Source organism: Elaeis guineensis, chromosome 6 (genome assembly GCF_000442705.2).
Source record: "Elaeis guineensis isolate ETL-2024a chromosome 6, EG11, whole genome shotgun sequence".
In the NCBI taxonomy this organism is placed as follows: domain Eukaryota; kingdom Viridiplantae; phylum Streptophyta; class Magnoliopsida; order Arecales; family Arecaceae; genus Elaeis; species Elaeis guineensis.
In genome coordinates this window covers 21,648,875-21,673,273 of record NC_025998.2, presented here as the reverse complement: position 1 = coordinate 21,673,273, position 24,399 = coordinate 21,648,875, and the positions used below count along the sequence as shown (strand labels likewise).

The 24,399-nt window shown below is 36.6% G+C and overlaps 1 protein-coding gene across 1 annotated transcript; it reads left to right on the top strand.

Annotated features, from left to right (window-relative positions):
* Nucleotides 1-20,200, top strand: LOC105046996 (helicase-like transcription factor CHR28). The gene is given in 13 exon segments (XM_073259332.1): nt 1-581; nt 3,551-3,629; nt 3,763-4,260; nt 4,434-4,445; nt 4,448-5,372; nt 8,844-8,931; nt 9,032-9,109; nt 9,190-10,087; nt 12,404-12,534; nt 12,952-13,173; nt 16,169-16,783; nt 16,878-17,087; nt 19,565-20,200. Coding segments are annotated over 13 exon segments (4,041 nt in total). The 5' UTR covers nt 1-401; the 3' UTR covers nt 19,670-20,200.
* Nucleotides 20,201-24,399: the final 4,199 nt, after the last annotated feature.

Sequence of the window (24,399 nt, the reverse complement as noted above, 5' to 3'; positions counted from 1 at the left end):
CTCGACCTCGTCCTCCTCCTCCGCCCCAGTTTAGGAAACGACGACTTGACTCACGCGTCCACACCAACAGTGGATGGAAAGTTAAAACGAGAAACCCACCCCCTCTCCTCTTTCCTGTTATTTTCCTCCAACCCCACCTCCCTCCTATTTATACTCCGCCGCAGCCACCTCACCGCAAATCACCCCCGCGATTCTTCTCTCCACGTTCCTGCCCCCGTTTTTACGCCCCTATTTCTCGTTCCCCCTTGTGTCTTTCTTCGATTCTTGAATCTTGAGGGCCGACGAGAATCCCCTTCGATCGGTGCAGCCGCGCGGCGGACGAATTAGGTCTGGGAGCAGGGGGTCGGGCGATGGACGGAGGAGTCTAGGGTTTCGACTTCCCATGATCTTGTGCGACGCGGATGGGGGACGCGATAGAGAAGCCGACGGACACAGCCTTCTTGGATTCCGATGCGATGAACGGCAGTTCCAACCATAATTTCTCCTTCACCATCGACGAGCTGTTTGAGATCCTCGATGAGGACCCTGGCCCATCACAGGGCTTCGACGAGAATCCTGGCACCTCGAAGGGTCCTTCCTCGGTCCGATCTCTCCTTCTTTGATCATCGACTTGTTTGTTTCTGTTTTTTAGTCCATACGTATTCTATTTCGGGTTTTCAGTTTGAATTTTGATCGAACTGGGGGAAACCGTTTTCTTGGGATCATCTGCTATGTTATGTCTTGATAGAGAATCAATCTATTCTGGTTCCATATCGGGGTTAGTTTTATAATTTTGTATTCTTGAGTCTTGACTTGGAATCGAGCGCATGATTCAGATTTTTTTAATAATATTATTTTATAAATTTATTTTATTAAAGCAATAAACACGATGTGGGCCTTCCTTTGGTAAGGGCATACGGTATTCATGATATTGCCATATCCAGACTTTAGGGAATTGTAAAGCGGGTGTTTGCCTCACTGATCTTGTTCTCAAGATCGAGAGGTTTTACTTCCCTCTTTGAACAATGTGTCTTCCTTGATTGATGAACAACAAAATGAGGGTTTTGAGCTTTCACAAGATCAAAGATATGTTGGTTGATAATGCTACTTTAGAAAATATCTTTTTCATTTTTATCCCTAAATTGAATTTGATGGTTGGATGATGAAGACAAAGCAGCTGATTATGGGTCAACTGAGAGTTATAGTCCAGTTTCACATTGTTCATTTGGATGCAGCACATATCCTTCTTAGCATGCCATGGATGTATGACTGTTATGGAATACCTTCATCACATGGAAAATACATAGCCAAAATTTTATGCAAGTGTTTTTTACACTTTCCATCATTCAGAGTCGGGGGATTACTTGTCTAAGCCAAGGTTGGCACAAACTACCTGGTTCACTGACCTTTCTTCTTTCTGTCTTCGTAGTAGGTAGATTTTTTTTCTAGTTCAATGTCAAGGACATCTGCATGTGACTACCCGAGCATAGCATATTTACTCATAGACCAGTGTGGTGCAACAAAAGCTAAAAATACTGACTGGTGTGAAGTCAGGTAGTGGCACAAATAAGTGGAACGGGCAATATGGTTCTGAAAAATGCAGGTTGTCTTACTACAATAGCAAGTCCAAGATTGGCTTACTAAGAAAACAAATACGTGCTCGAAATTAAGGAAGAAAAAGCACATCTACAGATTATTAAATGAGCTTCTAGCACATTAGAATTATGTAAGTTAGAGTTTGAAGTAGGCAATAACAACAAAAATAGTAATTTATCTTCAATTAATACCTCTTTGGTTGTGATATTCTACTCCCATTGGCAGCTGGAAGATTGCCTTGAAGAAGTGCAATTTGGAGCCCATGTAATAGAGCCCACAATTGTGTTTCTTAAAAAAAAAAAAAAAGAAAAAGAAAAAAGAAAAACTGTGAAGAGTAACTACATCTATGATTAAATGTTTTTAATTTCATAATTTGGTTTTCTGCTTTTTTTTTTTTTCATTTACAAGTTTTGAATTTCAAAAGTTGAGATCTTTTTAGGAAGTTTTTGATTGTTGAAAAGATTAGGTTCAAAAATGGAAAAAAGGTTAGATGATATTCAGAGAAAAATGTGAATTTGGAATATTCTATTCGGAAGTTTTTCTCAATTTCCTGATTTTAGGATCATTCTGAAACTGCAATGCAGAACTAAACAAATGGTGTAAATATCATAACTACATGCAAGCTCATGGTATATTGTGATTCTGTAGTGCATGCAAAATACCCTGCATTGTTTTGGACCAAAAGCTAATGACTAGTTTTTTATATGATATGGAATGGGTGGTGATAGTCTTGATTCTGGTTATGTGTGTTTGCATGCAAAACTGATTCTGGAAATTATTTTTATGAATTTTTGTTTCTTGCATCTCTTTGGCATTCACTTCTCTTTTGGTCTAAGTATCAAGGTTTTAAACCCCGTGGGACGAGATTATCCCGATTTTTTCATGAAATGGGACGCACCACCGTCTCGCACCGTCGTGACATTTAGGATAGAAAATGTCCCAAGACGTTTTTTCATAGAATGGGACGCACCACCATCCCGCACCGTCGTGACATTTGGGACAGAGAATGTTCTAAGATGTCTCGATTGGGACACTAGGATGCTAGCGGGATAGTCCTGTCCTAACATATAGGATGGTACCCTGTCTTGGTGTTCCATAGAACGTCCCGCTAGGACTTGAATCCTTGCTATGTAAAATCAAAAATTGTAAGTTGTAGATTTAAAACTTGAATATCCTTTGCCGTACTTACATAAGGTCTTTAAATACATATGCTCTTTTCCTTGCCTTGCATTGCTAATAGAGTATGTCGGTATACGTGGGCTAGTTAGGGGTTTATACCCTAAATTTGGTTTAGTGTCGGCAAACAAGAGCCAATCTGACCAGATCAGATGCCACAAGAAATGGTTCAAAGATCCATGTTAAACTTAAGAAAGTTGGATTTTTCTAGATAGTTGGTTACCTGGTCTATCTAACTTGTATGTTTTACAGTTACCATTGGGTTAAGGCCATTAATTTAGACTTGAACTTGGCCTACCCCACCCTCCTGCAATCTCCACTTCCACTGCTTATCCATAACAAAATTGTTTACTTCCCTCTCTCCTCTGTTAACCCATTATCTCGTTCTTAAACATCTGGATAACAATTTACAATGTGCTGGAAAACGTAGACTCATTTCTCATATTATGTTTTTGTGCTAAAACCAAGCACATAATATGAAATCCTGGCATGTTTGGAAGTTTAACTTTTCATTCAGCAGACAAAGATTTGAGAGTAGAAGCAAAGAAGTCATCTACTTTATCTTAGTATTATATTTTAGACAGACTTTTATCTTTGGGAATTATGAAGTTCTAGTAACTGTTTTTCCCCCCGTGGAGTACAGATATATGTGCCTTTTTTCCCTAAAAAATTTGAAATTTGGAACTGTTCTATCTTTTTAGGTGTATTTTTATACCCTATTTTGTTTTTGTTTGCTTCATTTTCTGGCTTAAGTATCTTCCTTTCTATATGCTGAATGGTTTTAAAAATAAATCCTCAGGATACTCTAAAAGATTTGGGTCAGGAGAAACCGTCTCCTGGTCCGCTCAATCCTCAGAAGGCCTTTTGGACTCAAGCAGGTAATGTGTTAATCTGATTACTCTTTCCGATTGTGGTGGAATTTTGCATCTTTAAGTTAACTTGCTATTCCTGCTAAAAGATATGTCATGTGTAAGACTTCTCTTTCCCGCTTTCTCTTTATGTTTGACTCAGGATTTTCAGAACCTACAGCGGTTCTGGAATACTTCAGTGGAGAACTGGGATCAGCTAAGTGGGATACATCAGATAGTATGGACGCATCGGATTGTAAGCAAGAAACTGGCTCTGAGTTACTTTCTAAGCCTGAAGGAAGCTTTAACAACTTAAGTTCGAGCTATCCACTGTCTGTGAATCATGAGATCCATCATGCAATACAGCTTCCTGACTCTGCCTTGATGAATTACCATGGTTTTCCTTCAAATCATCCACCTAACTGGTTGAGTCTTTCAACCTTAGACTATAACCCAAGTTCGATGGATTTAGTTGAGAACTCTTTTGGCAGTTTGATGACAGAGAACTTTGACCACCAGCAGTTGCAGAACAATTTACCAAATTGCAACGCCCCTCTTGATAATGCTGAAGGAGAGGGCCTACCTTACTCACCATATGCAGGCTTTGGCCATGATTTCTGCTCAGACAATGACCAAGAGAAGGACTTTGAGCAAATGAGAGGTAAAATTTGTTTCAAATTGGAGCCAAAGAGTGTAAATCAAATGCAGATAGGATGCCATATCGTTGTATGTTGCAAAAAATAGGAACAATTGAAACACTTTGTTTCTCAATGAAATTGTTTTTGTTTTTGAAATATTTGGTTGTATCACTAAATGTTTGTATTCCCTTTTCAGATTCATCAAATACAATTTGATGGAAAAGCCTGGTTTAAGTGACGGAATGCATAGTAATGTAAATGCAATTGCTGTACCAGATTCTTCAGTGCAGGAAGGAAATCTCTGTCCATCACTCTCTATCTATTCATCTATGAGTTCTGATGCAGCTTTACCTGATATATTAATTGATGAGTTGTACGCTAGTCAAACAACTGGTATCACAGACACTGGTAGAGGGAGTTGTGCAACATTATGTAGAGAGTATGCTACTGGTGACACTAACTATGACTTTAGTCAGTTCTTGCCAGGTCTATTTTCTCAGCCGTTTTTCCCACAAGAAAAGGAAACAGTGGGATATATGAAGGATAACAGAGAAGATCAACTGTTTTCATCTCAGAATTCATGTAGAACTAATGAGCTGATGTTAGAACCGTCTATCATAGCATTGGATGCAAATTTGCCAGAAACACTATTTGCAGAGCAGAATCATTACGAGGATGTGAATTTCAGGAGTGAATCTAGCACAGATTCTTCTCCCCTACCTTCTAGCAGAAACTCAACCTCTGATAATGTTGATAGATATGCAGTTGATACATCAAAACAATGGGTGCCTGATTCTAACATAAATTTTCCCAGTAAAAGGCAAGCAACTTTCCCAAAGAATGAAACTGAATATCAGATGCCAGAATTTCGTCACAAACAGCAGGGTATTCCCAAAGCAAGTTATAATGGTGTCCAAAAGAATCTCTCAAGAAGCAGCATAAGCATGGATGATGATGCTGATATATGTGTTCTTGATGATATCAGTGATCCTGCCTGTCCCCCTCCACCAGCAGTGCGCATAAATCCTCATTCACTGTTACAACAATCTGGATTTGCTGGCCCTTATCACCCTGGTTCAGGAGGGATGAGACTTAAGGCAGATGATGAGAGATTAACTTTCGAATTGCATTACAGGTTTGCAAATAAGCTTTACTGATGGTTGTATCCTTAAAACTAACTTGTTACATTCTTGAAGATATCTTTTTGATTATATTTTTAAAAGATGTTTGGATATCTCTTGTTTTTCTTATTTAAATATCTAGTTACGAACAATTAACTTCACTATGGATTCCATTGAGAAATTCAATCAATATCATCTGCAAATGTTAGGTGATTTAGTCTGAGATCAAGAATGGAATGCAAATTTTATTATTAAGAATATGATGGGATTGGAGTTCTTAAAACATGCCATATATGCAATAATTAATAAAATTTAGAGAAGTTTCAATATGTAAGTTTGTACAGATTGTGCATGTTGACTCTGACATTCTCTAATATGAATTTGTGAAGTAAAAAACACAACAATAGCGATATATAAAATCGACCATTAATCAGAAAAAGGAGAGGCTGAAACATGAATTAATATGCTAATCAAACAACTTGGATTTATTTAGGTTGTTTTGGTCTAAATCGGTGCAGGTTTGTTTGGTAACTGATTTCATATGATGAAGCTGAAAAAAACTGAAGTAGGTATTTGCTTCTGCCATCCTTTTCTTAGCTTTGCTTTACATGCTGAACAACCCAAATAATTTTCAAACTGAAAAATCATTTTTGATGGAATTAAACTGCCAAATATTAAATGTCCTCTTTGCAACGTTATGTATTAATGTAGCCTTGTACCAATGCTTTGGATTGGCTGACATGAATCCCTTCCACCAATTATTAGTTTAAAGCATGCTTTTCCAACTCCATAGGCTAGTTTAAGGTTCTCCCCTTATGTATCCTGTATCTTCAACATAGAATCAAGCATCTCTTCATTTTTGGGCTTTCTCAAATTATTTTATACACGTGTGAATACCATCTTCATTGGTCTCTATCATTTTGTCGTTAGTGCAACTCGTATGCCTCTTTTCGGTATGCTCCTTTACAATATATCCATCTATGCATTCTTATCCCTATTATTGCTTAGAGAGATAACTCAAAAGGGTGGTGTGAATCAGTTTTTTTTAAAAATTTAAACTTGCTGTGCACAAATTTCAAACTATGTAAAGTGTGGTGAGAGAATACTAAATAAAGAATGCTGAAACAAATAAACAAATAGAAAGCAATATAAAGAAATGAGAAACCATACACAAACATCACAAATGTCTAGTGGTTTAGTGCCAAATCCAGCACTTACGTCCACTCCTCAAGCCACCCTTGGGAATTCTATTATAATCTCCACGCAGATTACAACAAGATTTTTTTCGGGCTCACAATCTAAATCTAGTTGATTTTCTCTATACAAATCAACCAAAACCACTCCTCAAAGCCTTTTCTAGGCTTTCACAATAAGTCCAATCGAATTTCAGGCTTAGATAGGTTTTTCTCTAAATTTCAATCCCATTTGAAACTTGCTTTCATCAGAGAATAAGAAATACAATTGTAAACACAATAAAAACTTCTAAAAGAGGAAATAAAAGTCGATAAAGCTCTTAGGAGAACTAGTTGAGGAAGCTTTACAATCAATGTCCTGAAAGGCTTTTTGCATGCTTCAAGATTTTTGAGTGGTTGGAAGCTTTCAGCTCTCTTGAATGCTCAATGAATGTTGTTGGGCTCTCATTTGGTTTTTATCTTTTTGCTTTTCTTTTTTTTTCTGCTCTTGATTATGTTTGGAAGCCTTTAAATTCTCTAAAAAAATCAAACTAGCCATTGGGACCAAAAACTAGCCGTTGTAAATTATTTTAAAAAATTTAGAATTTCTACGGAACTAGTCGTTATATAGCACTGTCGGTTGTAGTCAAGTCGAATCAAGATCAAGTAGGGGCCGACTCAAATAAATTAAAGTCGGCTCAAAAGTAGGAGTTGGCTTGAATACTGTTCCACATAAATAATTTTCTATCTTTTCTGAGGGAGTCGACTCATAGTCAAGTAGAAGTCGACTTGAGGTCTAGCACTGAAATTTTTGCTTTCTATCTGACTGAGAGAGTCAACTTGTAGTTAAGTAGGGGTCAACTTCTAGTTTATGCCATTTGGAAAATGTGTATCAGAGTTGACTCTTTTGAATCAAGGGATGGACTCTTAGACTCTTCTCTTGATTTTTCATGATGAGCTTTATCCAATCCTCTTTTGCTTTCAAAACTTGTCAATTAATACATACTTTCCAAGAATGATTTTAGCTTTCTGAAACTATCTAGACAAGAACTTTAATAACTCATTAGTATCAAAATAAGTACTCAAATATTTTGTATTTATCAAAATCAATTCTTGGGCCAATATCTATAATATTCTTTTGTATGTGGACACTATTTGTTCTCTATTTTTTTCCATCTAGTTTTCTTTTTCTCAAATTGCCAATGCATTTGCTGATCAGAGGCACCCAAAAACAACTCTTCACTTTATTCATCGAACTCTGATTTTGTTTGATGTATCTCTTCACTTTATTAACCCAACTCTAATTCTATTAGATATGTTTTCATTGATCTCTTTGTTTTTACTATAATATATCCAAAATGATTAAATTGATTACACAATGATGTTTCTTGCTGTCTATTTTGACTATAGCCTATTTTTCATTCAGTCTCATTATCATTTCATTCTATAGACATCCCTTCGTCCAATGATATTTTGCCCCTTAATCTCTATGTTTCCTTTATACTTCCAATTTGTCACTTTGCCCTCATCTCATTGATCACTAAATCATCTATTTATTACAACTGACTAAGTTTTCCTTGCACTAGTCTTCCATGAGTATGAATAGAGATGTGGAAAATTGATCGAAATTTTTTTCGTGTGTTTCAAGGAAGACCAGAAAAATATTTAGCTGATAGGAGTATGTTGGTGTAGTTTGACTCTGTTACCTATCATCAAGGTTTGCCGTCCGGTACCGGATCCTATATTGGTACCATCCTATTACAAGATTAGTATATGGCTCGGTATCGTACGGTAGTGTCGATATAGAGCACTATGCCGTACCGGTATGATATGGTATGCTCTGTATCAGGTGGTACGGTATGCTTCATACTGGTTGGTATAGCCAACCTTGCTTTTCATAAATATTTTAGTGTTAAATTTTATTATGTTCTAAAACACAATTATGTGCCTAAAGCGGTTGATTATGTTAGCTGTATCTTTGAGAAAGCTTTTCTTCTTTATCTTTGTTACCAGATACGACACAATTCTCAATGGCATCTCTTTCATAGTTAGCTTGTTCTACAGCTCTCATATCATTTACTTTGAAATGCATCATCATCATCATATGTTATTAAACTGAGGCATTTTTTTTGTGACCATCATACACCATTTTCCTTATTCATGCCATTTAATCATACTTTTCATTCAACCATACTGCTCTTTCTCCTTGTTTTTTGTGTTTAAGAATGCAGATTTTTATTTCATTCTGATACTCTGTTTTTAGAGTCTCTACTGTGATTACTGTAGTTTCATACAGTTATGATGAAACTGAAGCTTAGTTGTCTGACAGGATCTTGATCCACCAAAATTTGAAGCTAGCCCACCTGAAGGAGTTTTAGCTGTTCCTCTATTAAGACACCAGGTCTGGGTTTGGTTGCATTGTTAATTTTATGATTCTTAAGGTAGCCTATTGGTGTTGTTGTCCTCTCCATGTGTTTGACTAAAGTGGGACTCTTGGACAGCGAATAGCTTTGTCATGGATGGTGCAAAAGGAGACTGCTAGTCCACATTGCTCTGGAGGGATTCTTGCAGATGACCAGGTTTTGCTTAATGATTTATTTGTATACATCATATTGCAGAAGTTCATATAGATTTAATTGGCTTTATGTCTATCTTATAGGGATTAGGTAAAACAATATCTACTATAGCTCTGATCCTGACGGAAAGATCTCCATCATCAAGATGTTGTCCCGGAACAGATAAACAAACAGAATTTGAAACTTTGAATCTGGATGATGACACTGATGATGATGATGGACTTATCAAACAGCCTTGCAATTCAAGTTCTGTGGTAGTCAATAAGCCAGTGAAAAGAGAGAACTCTGTGATGGCATTGAAAAGCAGGCCAGCAGCTGGAACTTTGGTTGTTTGCCCTACAAGTGTTCTTCGACAATGGGCTGAAGAATTACAAAACAAAGTCACTAGCATAGCTGATTTATCATTTCTGGTATATCATGGGAGTAATCGAACAAAAGATCCCAATGAGCTCACCAAGTATGATGTTGTTCTCACAACATATGCTATTGTAAGCATGGAGGTCCCAAAGCAGCCACTTGTTGATAAAGATGATGAGGAGAAAGGAAAGCCTGATGCATCAGCTGCGCCTACAGGGCTTATAACCAATAAGAAGAGGAAAAGTAATAGTTCTAATGCAAAGAATCTGAAGGATGGTAACACAACGGATGGTCCATTGGTTGAATCTGCTGCTAGACCTCTTGCAAGAGTTGGGTGGTTCAGAGTTATACTCGATGAAGCTCAAAGCATCAAGAACCACAGAACTCAAGTTTCCAGGGCATGTTGTGGTCTGCGAGCCAAAAGAAGATGGTGCTTGTCTGGGACGCCCATCCAGAACGCAGTTGATGACCTTTATAGCTATTTTAGATTTCTCAGATTTGATCCATATGCTTCTTATAAGTCATTCTGCTCTAAAATAAAGATGCCAATTAATAGGAATCCAACTAGTGGGTACCAAAAGCTTCAAACTGTTCTGAAGGCAATAATGCTACGCCGCACAAAAGGTGAACTCAGGAGATCATGTTTTCCTATTATATATGGACTGATATTTTTTTATGGATGATGCATTCCTTTTATCTTCAAATGAAATATTAAATTTTTGAGCAACTCAAACTCCATGATTAATTAGAGTTCTCATCCCAAATTTGAATAGCTCTGAACTTATAGTTCTTGTGATCTTGTCCGTTAGCACTTATATGTTCATTTTCAGTCAATTTTGATGAACTCTTTTTGTATCCCTCCCATGTTCTTGAGAAACCATGGGATGCACCCCCTTTCTAGACTCTTTATGCTAGGGTTTGAGTTGGGCCCGTACTTCTGCAGGATGTCATGCATGGGAGAATCCATATAAATATCTTTATATCAATCATACGTCTAATTATGAATTGCATGCATGTAATTTACTACTAAATATCTACTCAAGTCAAAACATATGAGATGAACATGTTGACAGCTTTCTTCTGTTTTTCTGCTGAATGCTCAGTGTAATGGTGTAAAACATTCAGGTTAATTGCTTTTGATGTGGATGATGATTAAATAGTGATGGGGAAACCCAACAGTGTTATTGACTAAGAGTTAGGCGTATGTTATATCTGGTTGCATGCGAAAAACATGGCTTTTTTTGTCAATATTTGCAAACTTATGCAAGTATTTTGATTAGGCGGTCATGTCTAATATTGCATAAAAATTCTCTTCTCTTTAAAGTATCCCTTTATTTTTTTTATTAAAAAATTCTTTGGTCGCTGTTCAATTTCATGTCAGCTCAAAATCTCCTTAGAAGCAAGTGGTTTGAACTTCCAGAATATCTCAGAGAAAGTGTGATATCCTTTTGAATCTCTGGAAGCAACTACAAAATTTCTCCACATTTTCACAAACAATGAAGTGCCAAACATGTCCTGTCTAATTCATTGTGCTACATGGTTGCTATCCCATTGTTGTTTTTTAATCCATTTATGTTTATTTAAAATCCCTTCCAAACTACTTCCATTGAACCTTTTCATATTCCATCCTATTTTCCAGCTTTAATCTTCATTTAAAAACTTCATTTTGCTAGCAAAGACTTATTTCTCAACATAGTTATTGAAATCTATTCCTGTTTCACACCCTCAAGAATGGAAACAGTAACACACACAAACATGTACTGCTCTCTGAGATTCTAATTCATGAAGAGTTTTCTGTTTTGGCTTATCATGCAAATTCTTTGCTATGATAAATGTGCAGTGGTCCCCTCTTTGGCCTCTAGACATCACCTTACCATTTTAAATGGTTATCCCTGGGAACATAATATATTAGCATTACTATTAAGCTTTGTCTAGTTGATATGCTTCTTGTTCTTTCATAGATTTACCATACATCTACCTATCTCTTTTGTGGCCAGATTATGTTTTAATATTCATTATTTTTTCAACACCTAACATTTTGATTTCTGCAACATAGTTGTTCCTATGAATTCTTGTTGCCCTTTTGGTTTTGTGGTATTTGTCAGTCACAAAGGTGCATTGTATCATCTACCAAGTACTAGTCCTATATGAGGCATTCCTACATATCCATCTAGCTATCTATCCATTTATATTTTTGCATTTGCTTGTAAAATATCTTGATCGTACCTTTCAATTGCATCTCAGAGCATTTTTTGACTAATCCTGTGTTGATGCACCTTATCTTGGTTTAAATTTTGGTTTAATTGTTATTACCTGAAAAACTATCAGTTGTAATCCCAATATAATGTTCAACCTTGTATACCTTAATCGGCCAAACCTGCACTTTCTGCAAATAGCATATGCTAAAATTCAGCTCTAAATCCTTGACCTTTTTTTAAGCCTGCTATAAGTGATTCATTGTTGATTTAGGTGTGTAATTGGTGCATTAATGATGCCTTGCATGGATTGCATATTGTTCCTTGGAGCTACTACATCTGTCATTGTTTATCAAAGTAGCATTTCAAATATGTTTCATGGAATTTGAGGAGTGTATATCCAAATACTTTCACGAGATCCTTGAAATAGTGTTACTCTACATTTGTATAATTTGTCTTCTCCAAAGGAGAAATGAGAAACTCTTGTATGAATTTTTGGTATCATTACAACTTAATGATTCCATGGATAGTCCCACATAAAGATTAAGTCTATCTGTCCCACTGATATTATCCTTCTTGTCTTTTCGAGTTGTTTACTTTCATATGAACCTTACTCACTATTTTTGTGTCAGTGATTGCATCTCTTTTTATCCCCTTTTTGGTATTTGGTGTCAAAGGAAGATTTTGATTTGCTTTATGTTTCATATTCTGGAACTTGTTTTAACTTTAACAAATTGCTTTATAGGTGCTCTAATTGATGGAAAACCAATTATTACCTTGCCTCCAAAGACGGTCACTTTAAAAAAGGTGGACTTCTCAATGGAGGAACGAGCCTTTTATTCTGCTCTAGAAGCTGAATCTCGAGAACAATTCAAGGTGGGATCTTGTTACCAACATTTTCTAAACATATAATTGAACCGACTTTTAATCTATGCCTGGTCATTGATGGTCTCACATATAATTGATCTAGGATTTGGATACTCTTGGCTACTGCTAATGTTGGTTGTCAACCATTTATCATAACAAACAGAAAGCAAGGCAGTTGAACCTTGAGGCGTTTTTATGTTTCAAATGCTTTTGTGGAATTTGTCATGAAGAGTTCTCATACTCCACCTTATGCTTTAGTTATCTGTGTGTTGTGGTCAAATATTTTATTCTCTATGCCTGAATTCATTATTATGCAAAATTTTGTAGGTTTTTAGTTCTCACGTGCCACCAGTTTTTTAGTTTGTATGTAAATTTGTAAGACTGAATTCGAATTTTCTCTAAACTTGAATATGTTTTCTTGCTTAGGTTTATGCAGAAGCTGGGACTGTCAAACAAAATTATGTCAACATTTTATTTATGCTTTTGCGGCTTCGGCAGGCTTGTGATCATCCTCTTTTGGTAAAAGGATATGATTCAAATTCCGTCTGGAGGTCTTCTATGGAGATGGCAAAAAAACTTTCCAGAGAGAAAGTAGAAGGTCTTTTGAAATGTTTAGAAGCTTGTTTGACAATCTGTACGATCTGCAATGTAAGTGTTAGTTAATTTCTCAAGGCACTTTTCCTTTTCCAAATGCTCGTTTCATGATGTTTTCTTGGTTGGAGATATTGATCCATGTAAGGCATGCATTATTTTGTATTAATTCCTAATTGAAAAAAGCATGTGTGCTTCTTTTCCATGTCTTTCACTTGATAATAGTTTCAAGGAAACTGTTCCATTGTCGATTGGATTTTTTATCAAGCATAAGGATAGTACTGAACTTCAGTTACAGCTGATCAAGCTTTTTTTTTTTTTTTTTTCATTGCTCTATTTGTATCTAAAAACTAATTGATGAATGGAAATTTTGTGCTTGAGATATGAATGCAACTATGGTTGGGTAATTTCAAATGGGATCTGACTCAATTCGGTGTGGGTGGAATCTATGGACTTGGATTGGTTTTAGGCTAGCAAATCAAGGATTTAATGAACTTGGTGTGGCTTTTGGTAGCACACACCAACACAATAACAAGTTGGAAGGTTCAGGTTGAGAGCTTCAATGCTCTGATCCAATTTGATCGAAAGCTCTATCTTGGTCTCACTCTTTTTTGGCTCAAGATATGGACTAGGTTGTGTTAATCCAGACAACATCTGGAATCTGGCACATAACAAACTCAGATTACATTGTAGATTTTTGCAAATACCGATCGTATCAAGTTGATTTGGTTAAGTGTTTGGATAACCTTTTCCAACAAAGGGAAAAAATTCTCATAGTGACATAGCTAGTTAATATAATATGATATCAAGTATATAACTATCTTGTTACATCTAATAGCCTCAGTCATTCACTGTTAGTGCTGTCGTAGTACTAAGAACATCTTTTCTGGGTGATTGCTTTAAATCATTTTTCTCTCAATGCCCTAATTCATCACCTAAATGATGCAGCCTGCAGACTGACTAGATGTAATATAACTGAACATATATTATTATTGGGTTCAAGAATGGAGCACTATTACGGTGTGAATTACTGGATTAGGTTAAGTAGGATTGGATATAATATAAATTGGTGGTTAAGCAAATTTGTATGGACCAACTTGGAGGTGCAATACTCTCTGCTCATGATGAGCATACATGATGTACGGGGGTTCTCTTTGTATTCATATGTGTATATGTGTGAATGCACGTATGTATATCCATGATCCTATGTTAATCTATGCTCAAGTGCATGAGCATGTGCACACCTCTGAGATAGAGAGTGTGTGTAAAAGTCAAGAATGTTTAAGAGTACATGCTCATACTTGGCTCCACAGTGTGAGCTAATATGAGGAAGATACGAAATAATGAAATACTTCTATTTCTTTTTAATTTTATGCTAGGTTTGTATGTAGAGAGGCAAACTGACATGCCTATTCTCAGGAAGGAAGTTAAACGAAATGATGGAGAGAGAAGGCCTGATGTGAGAGAACATTAGAAGGTAGTTATTAAATATTTCTGCACCAACCGTTTGAATAACCCAAGGGGTACGTAGAAAAGTTCTTCCAACTGTGGTCAGCGTTGGAATCCTGACAAAATTCAATTTTTTGACCGAACTGAGTGGATTGGTAACTTGGACAGGGTAATTTGCATCATTACAAAAATAATATAAAATATTTAAAATAATATAAAAGTTATAGAATTAGGGAAAAAGGGGAAATAATGATCAAACAAATGGAGAATATTTTAAATTACTGATCTAAGTTTGTACTATGTAGTATCAGTATTTTTAAACAAACCATTAATCTATAAACACAATAAATGACTAAATTAAAATTTATGTAGTAGTTTGTGTCAATTTTTTCAACTTACGAACTTGGTTTAGATGCTTAATCTCATGTCCCCCAAAATCATGCCAAACAATCAGCTGAGGAAAGGTTTTATGAACACACATGCTTCTGTTATTACTAGCAAAAGAAGCTTATAATAAAAAATATATTAGAAAGCAGAGTGAATTGGCAAAAAAAAAAAAAAAAAAAAGAAAAAGAAAAAGAAAATGAAAGCTCTTCTAAGTGGGAGGTAGCGAAGACAGTTGGTAGCCAAGTTAGCTAGATATTTTTTGATAAATATTGTTTCTGACTGAGGTAGCAGAGATGGACAGTAAAATTAGTTGGATATCTTCCTACAGATAGCATGTTTTTGAGTTGGATCATGCATATCTGATTCAACTACCTGTTATTCAGAAGATTGATCCATCATTTGTTCTAGCTGGAATTTGTAGTCATGTGCTCTGTAGCCGGCAATTCCAGATCTACTGACTGAGTTTTTACACTGGTCAAGGTAGCATCATCAAGTTAAAGTAAACAAGGGGATGGGCATCTTACGAGTTACAGTTAGTAAACACCTTGCCCTTTCTCATTCTCATATCCTGCAACCACAGGATCTTTGCTCCTAGACATGTTTTTTTCATCATTATGAGCTTTTAATTCTTGATAAGGATATAGTCCATGACTAATATGATGTTATATGACACTGAAAAATATGTTGACTAGAAATATTTTCGTGACTGTGCCCAATGAAGTACGAATCATGTGATTTGGTATTCTATGAATTGGCAGACTTCAAAGCAAGCAAGTTATATATATTTATTGAAATGTTTTCTTGAAGATGTGGGTGGAACATAATCTTCCATGGAAAAAAGACACTCTCTAGAATCTTCCTGCAACTGTTTTGGAATGTGGACTTTTTGATGTCTAAGACTAACAATGATATAGTTAAATCTTGGGCCTGCTTACTGCCCTGCAAGACACCCCCTCCCCTGCTGCAGATTAGAGTTCTTTTATGTCATCCAAGCCTGTTTTTTCTGCTTATTTAAGTGTTCCTTGCTTACCTTTTGTTTCTGTGATATTTTTTCTTTTCATCTCAAATTCTTTAACTTTTAACCCTGCCACCACCTTAAAAAAAAAAAATAAAACCGTTCTTGTTTATGCTTTGATTAGATAGAAGATTGATGGTTGTAGTAGTGGAATGCAAAATATATTTGTTCTCCATTTTTTGATGTTTCCGATGTCTGCAGGATCCACCTGAAGAGGCTGTTGTTACTATCTGTGGGCATGTTTTCTGCAAGCAGTGCATCTGTGAGCATCTTACTGGGGATGATAACATCTGTCCCTCTGCCCACTGTACAGTCCGACTTAATGTTGCTTCAGTATTTTCAAAAGGGACTTTAAGAAGCTCTCTATCTGACCAACCCGCTGATTCATGTTGCTCTGGTGATTCTGGTCCTGAATTGGTAGATGCAACTGAGCTGTGTGGGAATAGTTCATCTTCTGATTCTTCTAAAATAAAAGCTGCTCTTGAGATTTTGCAATCACTGCCTAGATCCGAGTACTCCCCAAATAATAATTTCAACAATTCTAGTCATGTAGCCACTGGTTCTGTACAAAACACAGATCATACTATTAAAATGAGTCCTCCAAGTGGTACAAATGATAGAAAACATTCTAACTCAATTGAAGGTTCACATGATCAAGTAACAGAAAAAGCCATTGTCTTTTCCCAGTGGACTAGGATGCTGGATTTGTTGGAAGCTCCACTAAAAGATTCTCGTATACAGTACAGGAGACTTGATGGGACCATGTCTGTTGCTGCTAGGGAGAAAGCTGTGAGAGATTTTAACACTATTCCAGAGGTTTGCCTGTCAATATTTTGACTTTTTCATTATCTGAATCTAGATTTTTATTTGTGTTTCATGTTTTCCGGTCTAATTTATTACTTTATGATAGGTAACTGTGATGATTATGTCTTTGAAAGCTGCAAGTCTTGGACTGAATATGGTGGCAGCCTGCCATGTACTACTACTAGATCTGTGGTGGAATCCTACAACCGAAGACCAGGCAATTGATAGAGCACATAGAATTGGCCAGACACGTCCTGTCACTGTATCTCGCTTAACAGTGAAAGGCACCGTTGAGGATCGCATCTTAGCTCTCCAGGTATCAAATTGCATTTTTCTAGTCTTTCTTTACCTCCTCTTTCCTGTTCTATTATATGGAACATGTGATGAGGCTAAATAGATCCATAGAGATGCTTAGACACTAGCATGGAATTCTATAGTCAACACAGTGCTCGATGTCTGAGTGCATCTAGCATTGATTATCATTGTCATAAACCGATCTATGTTGTCATACTCATGATTCTACAGTTGTGCGGAAGTATACCATTTGTTTTTTAATTGTTAGTTGATATGGTACCATTTTGAATGCATAATATTTGATAGTAGCATATTTGACAGTTAATGATTCTGATATTGTACAACATTTCAATATTTTGTTAGAGCAAATATAGGTATAACTTGTGTTTATGACTTACATATACATGCAATCACTGGCATCCAATTTTGTTTGAAATATGCAAAGATAAAGCAACTCAGGGTTAAGAGGTGCGACAATAGTACCTTTGTTGCTAGAGAATAGATCATAGATGTGTAACAACTATTAGATCACCACTTGGTCATCTTGATTTTTTGCACAAACTTGCCCAGTTGGATAGGTTTAGGCTACTTGTGCAAGACTTGAATTCTTGTAAGTTCCTAATTAAGCTTATTGTTAACTGTCAATCGTTGTGTCATGCATTCATGTTGTATTTAGGATCAAGTATATCGAAGTTTGAGAAAGCTTTTATGATTGGTTCTCCGCTTGACATTGACCCTTGGCCCTTTTTCCTGGTCAAGGAATCTGAGGATGAGAGAGAAGCATATCTATCCTAATATGCCATTTTGGCAGTTAGAAAGGTATGCCTTCTTGGTTATTTATTCACTGAACTTTTAGACCATTGTAGAGCGTGGGCAAAGAGACAAGCTGGTGCTTTTTTGATAGAAGTTCTTTAAGGCACAAACCACAACCCAAGAAACTAATTCAAACAGAATCCCATGCTATTTCTTTAGTACCACATTTGCCAACCTAATTGGTACTCTAGGAGGTTATATGGACCACCTGGCTAGAAACTGACAAGAGTTATTTTCTCATTGCTGCTGGTCTTATTTTTATCTTGGTTGCCTCCAATTACATCTTATGAATCCTTTGCTGCTAGCTGCGCCCCATGTGTTTCTGCATGCAGTTTTCCTTTATCACTTGCATGATTAAATGAGGATTCTAGTTACTTCTGTCATTGGTATGTTGAGTATCTTTTAAAATTATTGCATCTTGATGGTCATCCGATGATCTTATTTTATGACAAGCCCTTGATCTGATTGGTAGTATAGAGTTGCTAGCGCTCTGTGCATCAGTGCTTCGTGTTCTTTAGACAAATTGCTTAGATCTGTGGGAGACTTCTATGTTTTTAGTTTGTTGCTGTAAAAAATGCTATTTGGTGAGCAGTCTATAATCATAGGGTCAGCCTTTCTACCTTTGGTATTGTTCTCCTTCATTTCAGCCTCTATTAGGGAACTCTGTGCTTTTGAGGTATGGACCCTTTTTTGGGAAATAATTCCCCAAAAACCCTGTGCTTGAGGTGTGCGAATTTGTCATTGTAGGCACTGCAATCTGAACTCTTGCTGCTCTTTCAATTGATTAAATCTTATACCAACAAGTCCTCGAATTTTTATGACAACTTATTTTAGGAAGATTCTTGGGATCTGAATATAGTTTCTTTTTTGCATTGATTGTTGCTTAATTGGCCTGTGAACATAGGGAGTATAGACCTACAGTTAGAGATAAGGTTCTTATTGCAGCTTTGATACCAGGTTAATATCTATGGTTCGAGTTTATAAGCAAGCAAGATTCTTATTTTACTCGTAGTTAAGTTCTAATTGTACTTGATTAAGAATTTGGACTTGCAAGGGGAAGGATTGGAGGTTGCATACATTACAAAGCAACAATGTTCTCATCTCCTCAATCAGGGTTCGTTGTACCACTCCATACCATCCATTACCAGATGGTGATGTACAGCTTTGGTACCAAGCCATGACTTGGTACGGCATACCAATACTGTACCAGCATTGTATTGGCATAGGATTCAGTAACAGGGTGGTGAACCTTAATTGCAAAGCAAGATATCTGTAACATACAAAGGGACAAAACCTGACATGTTTATCTCGAACCCATGCTGCATGTCAACGCATGTCAGCAAAACATCCTTTTAGCGGTGTGAAGAAACCTTGTCGGTTATGTTTAATAGGGAAAGTTGCAGCAGATAAAATTTAACTTTTCGCTTCCAATTTGCAAATCGTTGCTGTCAGATAAGATTTAACTTTTCCAAATTTCTTGATTTTGCATTATTGGCTTTCTGTCATTGTTGCATCAGAACGTGCTTCATCTTTATCTCTCTCCCATACAAGTGCTGGCTTATATTATCTTTTTTGCATTGCCGGTCTGTCTGAAATGGCAGCATACCGCTCATCTCAGATCTTTAGTAGCTACTTTATGCTCTTCTATTTTTATGGTGGTAGTCATGTATAAACCATTTTTTCTAGGAAAAAAAGAGGGAAATGGTGGCTTCTGCATTTGGAGATGATGAATCAGGTTCCCGCCAGACTCGCCTGACAGTAGAGGATTTAGAGTATCTGTTCATGGCGTAGTCCTTCATTCTTCTCCACACAGTTTTGCTCGTTGCTGACTTATTAGGCCTTTAAAAGTCAACCCCTTCCTCTGGCCCTTGGAATCTGTGTGATTGGTACGGAAGTGACGGTTTAGGAGGTGCCTAGCTAATTATGAGTTTGTTTGGCCTAAATTTATTTGTTATATTTCTGTTCAGAATATTTTTCAGGAAGGCCATTTGATTCAGTTTCCCATTGGAGGTGAGGCACTGTTGACTGGCTAATGGTAGGAATTCATCCAAAAGGGCACTAACCAGCATCATTTGTGAATAGCCGTTGTACACCGCACGGTTTTCCTTTTCTTTGTGGCTAAGCATACTATCTTGTCGACATTTGGATTTCAATAGTTTTACAGGAAAGGATAGAAGAAAGGATGCCAACATTCAATCAAACTGGTCTTTGATGTTATTTGTAAATCTTTGAATGCAGTAACCATCAAAGCATCGTACGTTGATGTCTTTTATCATATCGGAATCATGAGATTTTATAGAAAAGATTTTATGGTTTATTTCATATTTTATGTTTGTGCAAGCATATGCCTGTGTGTGCACGTATGCAAGTATTTTTCATGTAGTGTGTGAAGAGAAATATGTCTGATTATCTATCAATTGTATTCCGCGAGTATAAAAACCTGATTGTTGCAAAATGGTCAATTTGGATTTGGATGAGTTTTTACGCTTAGGATTCGGTTGGTTAGGATATATCTCGTCCGGTAATTTTGAAAAATTATTTATTTAAAAAAATAATTATAGAAAAAAATAATTTTTATTATATTTGATTGATAGAAAAATTACTGTGAATTATAATATTAAAAAAAAAAATTATACATCTGATTGCAGATGAATTTTAAATTTATAAATATATTTTTTAATATAAAATAATTTTTTAATATAAAGATGATATTATCATCTTCAATTAGTTTTATAAAATAATTATAATCATATAATTTTTAAAATAATATTATTTTTATCTTAATTTTTTTATAAAAAAATTTATTGAATGAATTTGTAAAGATATCAGAATAAATTTAATAATTATATATGTAGTTTTATTATGGTTATTTTTGTCAAATATGGGTTACTGTTATTTAAAAATTTATCAAATATTAATTTTTTTATGGTATTTATTTTATCTTTTTCTTCAAAAAATAAGTATGGAGTTTATTAATTTTTTTATTTTTTATTTTTTTATATCATGATAATTTGATATGGAAATTATTTTTTCATATGAGGTTATTTCCAATCAAATGGCCTCTTAAGGTTTATTGGCTGTCTGGACTTAAAATATTATAGAATTCATGGGGTTGGGTCAGTCTGAATTTGATAGAAAGAAAAAAAAAAATCTCCATTTTCTCTTTCCCGCTGAGGTTTATTTCTCCGTATGGGCTTTGGGCTAGTTTACTTTAAAGGCTTATAGGTTTTATATAAACAAACCTAGTTCAGGCTGAGTTTCTTAGTTGTGTTGGTCTAATTTTATGAATCTTATAGGATTTTGGACTGAAATAGCTACATGATGTTCCTACTGTGCATATGTGCTCTGATGGTTTATTTTCATGCCACATGAATTATGATATGCCTCATCTAGCTGAGTCAATTAAGCTAATTTGTTAGGATAACATCCCTCTGTTAACTGAGGTCACCTGGGCGTACATGTATCTGTGCTTCCATGATCAACAATTGCTTACATGGGTGAAACGGTGAATCTTAGATTTGTGGTAAATGTCTAAAACTGTTTGCGAGTAAATTTAGTATTCTCTAACTTTCACTAAATACCTTCAAAATCTTATAATCGTTGATGCTCTACTGTTAATAGAAAAAATATTCCATTTGTAATCCTATAAGTGATGGATCTTTTTTTTTTAGTGATAAATAACCTACTTAATGGTTAGAGTGTTGCTTTTATATGGTGTGAGTCATTGGTTCAAATTCAATAGCAAGTATAACTTATTAGATACTGAAATTCGTTGAGTAAATTTAGTATTCTCTAATTTTCACCAAATACTTTCAAAATCTTATAATTGTTGATGCTTGCCAGTTTTTTTTTTTTTTTGAAATTTTAAATCTTTTGTGTGGCAACTGTCAAAATGTAAGAGATAAGGTAGTAAAGAGCTTTTGGCTCTCGATTTTTGGGAACAAATGGGAAATCTTCGAGCATGACCTCGAACTGTCTGTTCTATTGTTGGCTTGGGGTTAATTGAGTTTTCAACGTCCGCTGACTCTGCGTCTCTACTCTTATTTTGTGGCGTTCTCAACGTTTGAAGCTGATCCTCTCATAATGATGAATTGAATTTCCGGTTCTTCTGACGTCCAATGGCGTCACCCTCTCATCACGGAGATTCAAAATCTTCAATTTTTCCCTTCCGCTGATTGAGTTGCAAATTTTGATTCCAGAATTGCAGGTTGTTAGCTTTGGATGAATGCCTCGGACTTAGATTTAGTAGGAAGCAATGTTTTTTTTTATTCTGGGGCATTGCTCGTTGTTTACATCAAGGAAAAAAAGTTATTTTATAAAATACTTTTTTATTATTTTGAAAATGTCGTAGTCCGATTCTTTAAACAGAAAAAAAAAAAATATTACAAATGACTTTCACTTTTATGAAACAAGAAATAAATGCTGTTTAATCTCCTCTGCCACCGTTAGTCTACCACCGGCCTTACCATGCCATTATCACCGCAATAGTTATCCTTGGTGCCACAACCATCATGGTCGTCTATCTCATCATCATCATTTTTTTCATCATTATTTTAACTATCATTGTCATAGCTATCACCAATATCATTATTATTATTATTATTGATGCAAGATTTTGACCGGCATCAGAGAAGTTGGAGTGGACAATCGAGATCAGTCTTCTGAAGGCGAGACCTGCAAGAAAAATCATGATCGGAGATTGCTCCGATGAAGATCTTCTGATACTCAAGTCAGTATCTCGTTCAACTGAGAGAAGAGCGTGAGAAGCAGAGTGATGGCTTATCTTGGGATCTTCTTTTTTACGTCTTCTTATAGACGGAGTCTGAGGTTGTTAGGTCTGAGTCTGTAGACTGTCAAGATAGGCTGTCTGTTGTCCGCTCATTAATCAGGATGTTAGTCGTAGATATTCGTAGCACCATGTGACCACGTTTCGAAAGTCTGTCAGGATATTCTTTCCGCCACGTTCTGAAAGTTTGTTAGGATATTTTGTTTAGTTGCTCAGATGATCTAGTTGGTCGGTGCATTTAAATCGATTAGGTTGACCTGAGGCCTTATCAGCAATACTGAGAGGGCCATCAGCAGTGATCGATCGGTGGAGGGGCATCGGCAGCCACTGAGAGGGCTATTGGGCGAGTCGTTGTTGGTGAATAGGGCCGAAGAAGGGTCGGATGTTACGACTATTTTCATGGAAATATGGCCCTTGGTTAAGAGTCAGGCTGATTGCTAAGTGTGAGGTTTGTTGGCTGTCGATGCTTGTTCGGTTGGAGACTGCTGGCCATGAGCAGATGTCCAGTTGGTCCACATCATTGCGAGTAGTCCTGAAAGCCGGCACTAGTAGGTAGGCCACCAAGGGGCCACCGACGATTCTGAATAAGACTCATCAAGTTATGCCGACGAATCCTCGGTATCAACTTCCGCTTAGATGATGTGAACTAAAGGTTAGCTGTAGCTTAACTCAAGTAGAGGCTGATCATGAGTTAGCCATGGCTTTGCACTTTCAAGAATTGTGCCCTATTATTTTGGGTCTTGGGCTTCTTCATATTTTCGGTCTGTACGAATTTTTTTCCAACACATGCCTCCTACTCCTGAGTTCGAGCTTTGGTCGGACGAAGGGAGTACTGCTGATCCTTAGTGCCAAAGATATGAAAAGTCCAAGACGAAAAGATATGCATGATTTTTGGGGCAGATATGAAGGGGTCTGGGTAGGTAATCATAATTGAAGTATAGGGCTTTGACTTGAATTCCAGCAGGTATTTTTTTTGCACAGCACATTAATCTGGATGACTGACAGCGGAAGCCGATCGATGGGAAGACGTCACGTGTGGACTGCTCATTCGATGGCGATGATTCACGATCTTTTGGAGCCATCCTTTTTCGACTATGAAGCCGCATCACCTTCCTTCCCTTTTACACTTTCTGATCATCTTTCAAGTCTTTCCCTTGTCGTTCGGTTCTTCTTCTCCCTCGGTCCATCATCATGCTGGGTTCGTCCTATCTGGATTTTTCTTCGCTGTGATATTTTCAAGGGGCTGTTTAAGAGTCATCCTTGTCGTCTCTAGTTGTCTCTCCAGCTTTCTTCCTTCTATTCAGGTGGGTTCTTTTTGGTCGTTCTTTTTCGCCCATCTGCTTTCATGTTTGTTTCGACCTTTTCTTTTTTCCTTCTAGGTCCCAGTCTTTTCTCTTGAACTCCCTTTAATGGTGGTGTCTGTCGATTCGGCCAGAGAATGGTCTACCTCTTTGGGGGCAAGTTTCGAAAATCTTGTCAAGAAATGCAAGGGTTTTGAGGCTGATTTGGCTTCTAGGCCTGGTGACCTTGGCTCCATGCTCGGGTTGGAGGATTTAGTTTGGATCTGGACCTCGTATAGAGTTTCGATGGAGTTTGATTTGAAGCTCCCTGGGACCACGAACGGGCAAACGATCCGCCACCTAGTCGGCTAGTTGTGTATGAGGAGGCACTTCGTGCTGCTCTGCGGTTTTCCATTCCTCCCTTTATTTTTGACCTCTTTCGATTTTATTGTATT